General features: G+C 47.7%; 1 protein-coding gene across 1 annotated transcript; it reads left to right on the forward strand.

Moving 5' to 3' along the window:
• Window positions 1-1,762: 1,762 nt before the first annotated feature.
• LOC136549098 (zinc finger BED domain-containing protein RICESLEEPER 4-like) lies at window positions 1,763-2,527 on the forward strand. The gene is made up of 2 exons (XM_066540397.1): window positions 1,763-2,129; window positions 2,226-2,527. Exons 1-2 carry the CDS (start codon window positions 1,763-1,765, stop codon window positions 2,525-2,527), a joined length of 669 nt encoding a protein of 222 aa, XP_066396494.1.
• The last annotated feature ends 5,066 nt before the right edge of the window (window positions 2,528-7,593 follow it).

Consider the following 7,593-nt stretch of genomic DNA (forward strand, 5'->3'; position numbering starts at 1 on the left):
CACCTCACACCCTCAAAAGGCCAAACACCCTAGTTGCTGCTCTTGTAACATTCAAAGAACAGATGCATCAAAGTCCAAGATGCAATCTCGCAGAAGACAAATCTCTGCGCAAACGTGCAAACCCATTCCATTTATATAATTATATATATAAAGTGGACACCCTGTTTTATTTTGAACATGAAACTTTCTTCTGAAAGATCGCAATGATCCATTTTAGGAATCTACTTTTTTATTGTTGAAGCGGGTCCCCTTTACAATTCTTAATTTCTTATAGAGCCATATTTTCCAGTCATGTGTTTACTTTTTTTTTATTAAACCAAAAGAGACGGGTCATGTGATTAGGCATCAACCATTCCAAAGAGTAATACTAGTATGCTACTACTGCTGACCGGTAAAACACGATCACACTGGGCCTGGTTTAGATCACCTCTAAATTCTAAGTTTTTTCACTCTCTCTCCATCACATCAATTTTTGGACGCATACATAGAGCATTAAATGTAGGTAAAAAAATAACTAATTGTACAGTTTGGTTGTAAATCACGAGACGAATCTTTTGAGCCTAGTGGGTCCATAATCGGACAAAGTTTATCAAATACAAACGAAACGTGCTACAGTGTCCGGATTGCAAAAAATTACAATCTAAACAAGGCCTAGATTTGTCTGTCAGAAAACCACTCGGTTTGGAAGTATTTTTCTGCGTTGGTCAGATTCCTAACAGAGGAGGTCAAATGAGGTCACACAGGCTGATAGATGTTCCGCCCTGTTTGGCTGATAAGCTATGTATGAAAGTACTTGTTAGCTGATTTGGTATAAGAAAAAAATATCATTCGTTGGCTTAAAAAAATACGACTTATAACCTAAATAAGCCCAAGTGAACCGGACGGTTGTTGTCTCCTTCCTTACCTACGGATAGGTATACTTGGCCATGCAGCCCGAGGCCCGGTAGCCCAGCCCATGGCCCGCTAATTTGGCCCGACACGAGTCCGGCCCGGCACGAGGGTCTCTGGGCCCGGGACTGGCCCGACACGCAGCTACAGGCCGTGCTTGGGCCGTCGCGCAAGCCCGCGGGCTGGCACGGCCCGACACGGTAATAAGCAGGCGGCCCGAGGTCGGCCCGGCAGCAGCTCCTGTGCGGCCTGCTAGCGGCCCAGCGGCCAACGGCGCTTTGGCCTCCCCCTGCCATATAAGCGCGAGGCAGCCGGCGCCCCTCACAAACACTTAACCTAAATCACTCGATTGACTCCTCTCCACTCTCCAGTCCACTGCTCCGCAGCCGCCGCTCGCACTCTCGCCTACAGCTAGTCGCATCGCCTCGCCGTATCTACTGTGCCGTCGTCGCCCCCGACTCCGGTGACCTCGAACCGCCGCCGCCGGCGTGCTCCCCACCCTCTCTACCTCTCCCTTCTCCCTCTACCTTTCTCCCCTCTAGATCTCGGTGATTATGTAAGTTTGTTGACCCCGTTTGTCCCTCCTCCGCCGCTCGCCGTCCTTGCTGACCTTGTGTCATCTTCTCTGGCCGCGGGGCCATCGTCGTCTTCTTCTCCGGCACCGGGCTCCGGTTGCGAAGGTAAGCACCTAACCCTAACCCTAACCGGCTAACCCTAATCCCCATCTTTCTTCTTTTTTTGATGAGATCTCTAACTGATCTATTCCTTCCTCCTTCGCAGGTCGGTAGCCGATGCTTCAAGCTCTAGCTGCGGCATAGAGCGAGGAGCAAGGCGGCCACCTGCACCGTTGAGGTACGGTGCTAGAGAGGCGGCCATGGCTGAAGACGATGGCGAGCTTTCGCCTGGCATGGCCCCTGAGGGCGAGAACGATGACGACATTCGTGATGACGCTGCTGCGTTGTTCGGTGTCGATCTTAGAGACGGCGACGGTGGTGAAGGGGCGACGGCGTCTGCGAACCCGGTCGGCTCCAACTCCAACGACTCTGTTCCATCTATTGCTGCTGCTGGTAATGGTAAGGTTGGTAAGCGCAAATCTCCTGTCTGGGATGGTTTTGAAGAGATATTTGAGACTGTGAATGGAGTACAGATTTGCACTAAAGCTAAATGTAAAATGTGTAAGTCAACCTTGTCTGCTAGATCTAGTGCTGGCACTGGTCACTTGAAGAGGCACCAGAACTCTTGTAGGTAGAAAACTGATCAACGTGATAGGGTTCAATCTAGGCTATCTTACAATCCTGATGGTTCTGTGCATAACTGGGATTATAAACCTGAGGTAGCTAGAACTGAACTCTGCAGATTGATTGCTAGGCTTGATTTGCCTTTGGGTATTGGTGATACAGATGCATTTGAGGAGTACATTCAACGTGCTCATAACCCTAGGTTTCGTAGGGTGTCTAGACAGTCCACCACTAGAGACCTTCGTGCTCTATTTACTGAACATCGTAATATGCTTAATAATCATGTTTTGTCTGGTGCATCATCTGTTGCTTTGACATCTGACATATGGTCTGGAAATACTAAGGAGTACTACATTAGTGTAGTTGCTCATTATGTGAGTGCAGATTGGGTATTAGTGTAGATTGGAAATGCTAAGGAGGACTACACTAAGGAGGACTACATTAGTGTAGTTGCTCATTATGTGATTTGCTTCTATGGTGGCGTGACCACAAACTAACCTATCCTATTCTTTCTATAATGGCAAGAGATATTATGGTTGTTCCTGTTTCTACTGTCTCTTCAGAATCATGTTTTAGTTTAACAGGAAGGATTATTGAGGAGCGGCGCCGAAAACTTCTGCCTGAACATGTGGAGATGCTTGCTTACATCAAGGACTGAGAGCTAGGTGATAGAAGACTTCAATATTCTGCTGACAACCAAGAGCTGGCAAAGTCATTTGAGAATCTGTATCTTGATGTTCCTAAAGATGGATCTGGGCCTCCTTCTGCTAGCACATCTGCAAGTGCTTCTGTTGCTTCTGCTTCTGCTGCTACCTAAGAGCTGAGAGTTGAGAGTTCAGTTTGAGAGAGTTGAGATTGAGACCTGTGAGGCTTGAGAGTTGAGACATGATGCTTGTATCTGGTATTTGTATTGTGAACATTATAAGAGCTGTGCTGCACTCTTTTTCCCTTTCTGGGGTTTCTCACAAGGGTGAGTTTTACCCAAAAAGGTTTTTAATGAGGCAGCATTGCACACAGCTCATTTCTATCTTTAAATCTCTGTCTTTTGTTGTGTTTGAGTCTTGCTGTTAAGTTGTTAAATAGTTAAGTTGTTTTTGTGATTCTGTGAATGACTTGTCAAAATTATGAATGTGCTGTTGATTAAGAATCTGATGAGCGGTTTTCTACAATTCGGGTTGTGGGCTGGCACGGCCCGCAAGTTTTGGCCGGGCTGTGCGGGCGGCACGGCCCGAATTTCAGCCCAAGGGGCCGTGCTTGGGCTGTCAACGGGGCATGAGGCCCGATAAGGCACGGCGTGCCGTGCCGGCCCGACACCAACGGGCCGTGCCTGGCCCGTGCCCGGGCCGTGGCGAGCCGGGCCGGCCCGATGGCCATATATACGGATAGGTGTAACTGGATTTAACAAGTAGTATCATCAGGAATTCTTCAAATGAAGTGGATTTCTGCCGGGCTGATAGTCTACACTCTACACCCTACCGCGCGACTGATTAAACCAATGTTTAGTGGTGCTAGCTGGTGTGGGCATGTGATGGGCAGACACTTCGTGGATTCGGTGTTGACATGGAAGGAATACTTTGGCCAGAAATATGCTCGCATATATCGATAAAACTAACTAAACCAAGGAATACATATAACTTATGTATCGTCTAAAGCTAGCTTATATGGTACACTGAAAGTTTACGCCGTGCATGATTTAAAATTTGGGTGGAATCATCCAGGAGTCTGGAACCATGCTCTGCCGACAAATGATTGGTTATCCTCTAGTCCTAACAATGTTTTTTTCCCCTTAATAGGTACGCAACGGTGCATACAAAAAGGAGGGTTCCGTTGTGAACGGCTGCACTTTGATCTGATTCAGCTCTAGGGAATGTACACGGTGACCAAACAACACCGTCGAGAGGACGAGAGAGTCCACGCGAAACTGGACTAGCTCGTAGGACGTGCTGGGGTCAAGAATTGGATTCGCGCGGAATGTTTCTTTATCCCTGCTATCTACTCCGTGTCTTTATCCCTGCTATCTACTTTGTCTGTGCCTAAATATTTATCGTCATGAATTACGTGTTAATAATTTTAACTCGATTTATAAAAAATACATATAATATTTCTATCTTTAAATAAATTTATTAAAAACTAGATTAAAATATCTATCAACGATAGTAATTATGTATCATAAATTTTAATATTCTTTAATATATATTTAATTAAAGTTGTTTCTTAGCCAGCGACCAAGACAGATAGGACGGAGGGAGTAGGTTGGTGCCGCGCTGTGCACGGGACAAGGAGGACGCCGGAAAGGAGTGGAATCGTGGCAAGGTGGGTGCCCGTTGCCCGGGCGACGAGGTCTGAAACGGATGCGACGGTGGTGTGGTGCCCGTGTCTTCTACGGGGACGTTGCTGAGTGCTTACCCGCGTGCACGCGCAGTGGATGACACTTGAACTCCTCAACACGCCACGACACGGGCCACATGCACATGGAATCTGACGGAACCCACTCGTGCTTCCACGCACAGGTGCATCTCTACTGTCTTGTCCACACTCTTTCCTTCTGTTCATACGGGAGAGTGAACGCATTCAGCAGCATGGATGGGTTTAAGAGTGTACTATACTAGTTCATCATAAGCGCTCTCGCGCACGCCGGTAAGATAGAAAAGAAGATACCTATATTCTAAATACCACATGGGTCTTACAGAGAAATGTTAAATGTGTTAGTGCCTAACACTGCTAGGAAAATCACAGCACTTCATAAATTTCCTGCAGTAATATTAATTCTCGTAGAAATTTTACTCACACATATGCATGTCATAGGAACTTTAATGATTTCAGCATATATGTATATTAGTGTTAGCCACACTGTGAGCTAATAATAGATAAAAAAAAATGAAGCTCCACAGCTTGATAACTTGATGGTAATTCACTCAGCGAGTAAACTGCAAGCCAAAGTTATGATATTCACAAAATATATCACGGCATTGCGCCGAAATGGCAAGCGACATGATGAGCATTAATTGTGACCAATTTTACCTTCCTTACAACAATAGAAGATAAGCAAACAAAACAGCTAGCAGCACCAACAAAATCAAAATGCATAACGCTATTAACAAGGCAATCACTTCACACCTCTCAAAGCAAGCTGTCATACTACACAATCTGCCACATTTAGTGAAGGTTCTAGCTAGGCATGCTTCTTAGTTCTTACTGACTACTGAGTAACAATAAAAGTGAGCGCTATGTTGTAATGTGATATGTTTGCAGCGATAATTGGCACGACAAAAGCATAAAGAATAGCTACTCAATATTACTAAGTACTGACATTTAGATGCAATGCCAGACCTGAGAATCTGCTCCAGCGTGAAGCATCCACCATTGTGCCACATCTCCGCCTGCACAAAGCCGACATAGCGATCCATGACGAAACAGAGGCGGCCGCCGCCCCTCACAGCACCATGGAATGTGCACATGTTCCGACACCATGTGGAGGCGCGCCTCAGCCACTTCACCTCTTGAACAACCTCGAGCCCGTCCCCTATGGCCAGGGGCACCCTCTTCACTGCCACCCGGTGCTTGCACCGCTTGACCCCGCCGCCACCGTCGCCACGAGATGGCGTGTCGGCCCACACCTCCTGCCCAGTGGGCCCAGGCGGGCCGCTCCCGATGTGGCGGGCGAGCTTGAGGTCCGGGTGCGAGGCGAGATCGAAGGAGCTGCATCCCGGCCACTTGCGAGGGCCAGCGGGGGCCAGCTCATGCACGTGTGCCACCGTGCCGCCCACGCACTAGCCATCGGTGGAGCCCATGCAGCCGAATCTAGTGGAGACGAGGAGGTCTCGCGCTGGATCCGCCTGCTCACCGTAGATCCACCACCTCCGTTGCCTGTGCGAGGTCCACGCCGTGCTCCAGCTTTAGATCCGCCGCTGGGAGGGGCCCTACGAGCGGCTGCTCCAGATCCACCGCCGAGGTTGCTGACGTGACCTCCCCGTCATCATCCACGCCCACCACGAAGGTTCCTACGCTGCCAGAGCCCTTCGGCGCGTCATGGCCTCCGCTGGCTGCCCGCGCACCCGTGGGGATGACCGGTGATGGAGGGGCGAAACCCTAGGCCGCGTGACCCGCTGCCTTGCGTTGCGAGGAGGAAGTGGCATGGTGGTGGTGGTGGAGGAGGAGAAGGAGGAGGGAGGCCACTGCCGTGCGGAGGGCCGACCACCACCGAGGTCGTCCCGCACCGTCGCCTGAGCCGCGTCGCGAGTCGGGAGCGAGGGAGGGAGCATACAGGAGAGAGGGAGAGGAGGGGATGAGAAGTTTCCTGAAGAAGAATCAGGAGCTGGAGTATATATTTGCTCCACCGAATTTTCATAAGAAGCCGTAGAAGCTAGCAAAATCAATATAAAGTGACAAGGAGGTAGAAGAAACAGATTCTAAAGGAAGCGGCTACAAGCAGTCAGGGCCACACAATGGCGGAACCGACGGCTTAGAACAATTGTGGATGACGTGGATGCTGCGAGAGGCGGCCAAAGTAACAGAATCCGCTTCGAGTGATCTGGGCCTTCGAACGCGAGATCGGACGATGGGGGAAATTTCGGGGCGACGTGGATGGCCTGGTTGGCGGCTAAACCTTCCTGCTTTGATATATAGAAATACTGCCAAGACCAACAGTTGTGAATCTCGTGTAGCTATAGTGTGAATGGAGCTTACTGTAAGGAGCTGTTTAGATCGAGGGACTAAAATTTAGGAGGTGTGAAAGTGCATCTAGCCCTTGAGTGGGTTTTGGATGATTGAATGACAACGTGATTAAAGGTCTAACCCATTTTCTAAGTATGGACAGGTAATAGGTTATCTCATAGGTACTTAATGAAAGCCAAAATAATGTGTTGTTGTATAAACAATCTAGTTCAAGCACAAGACAACAATGCAAATGGAATTCATGCAAAGGCTTATTTATTGTGGGATTTCCAAGTACTGTGTGAAAGCAAGCTTGTAAGAATTAGTTAATGAGACATGAGGGATTGCATATAGAATGGTCTCATATTTAAAGCTTGCTAAATTGAAATAAAAAAGATAACAATATAAATGAATGGTTGATTCAACACAAGATGTGACTTGATGGCTTGAGATAGTGAAGATAGCAAGGAAAGGCTTCAAGATACTAAGCAAGGGTGAAGGGCAAGCAACGGCTTGGTGGCTGAAGAACCTAGCTAGGGTGAAGAAGAAAGTACTTGCATTTAATTGAGGTACTAATCAAGCTATGATGGTCATGTTAATGTGGAGGATCAAATCACTATTGGAGTGTTTGATAGAAGTGACTTGATACATTTGGGATTACTCAAATTTGATGAATAGAATCAAGTCACGTGCTCAAGATGGCTATGCTCAAGTGAAAAGATCAATATTAATATGTTGGCACCCTCACTTGATGAAGATTGGAATACACGGCTTCGATTGAAAGAGATAAGTCAAAAGGTTTAAATCCGTTATA

Source organism: Miscanthus floridulus, chromosome 4 (genome assembly GCF_019320115.1).
Source record: "Miscanthus floridulus cultivar M001 chromosome 4, ASM1932011v1, whole genome shotgun sequence".
Lineage (NCBI taxonomy): Eukaryota > Viridiplantae > Streptophyta > Magnoliopsida > Poales > Poaceae > Miscanthus > Miscanthus floridulus.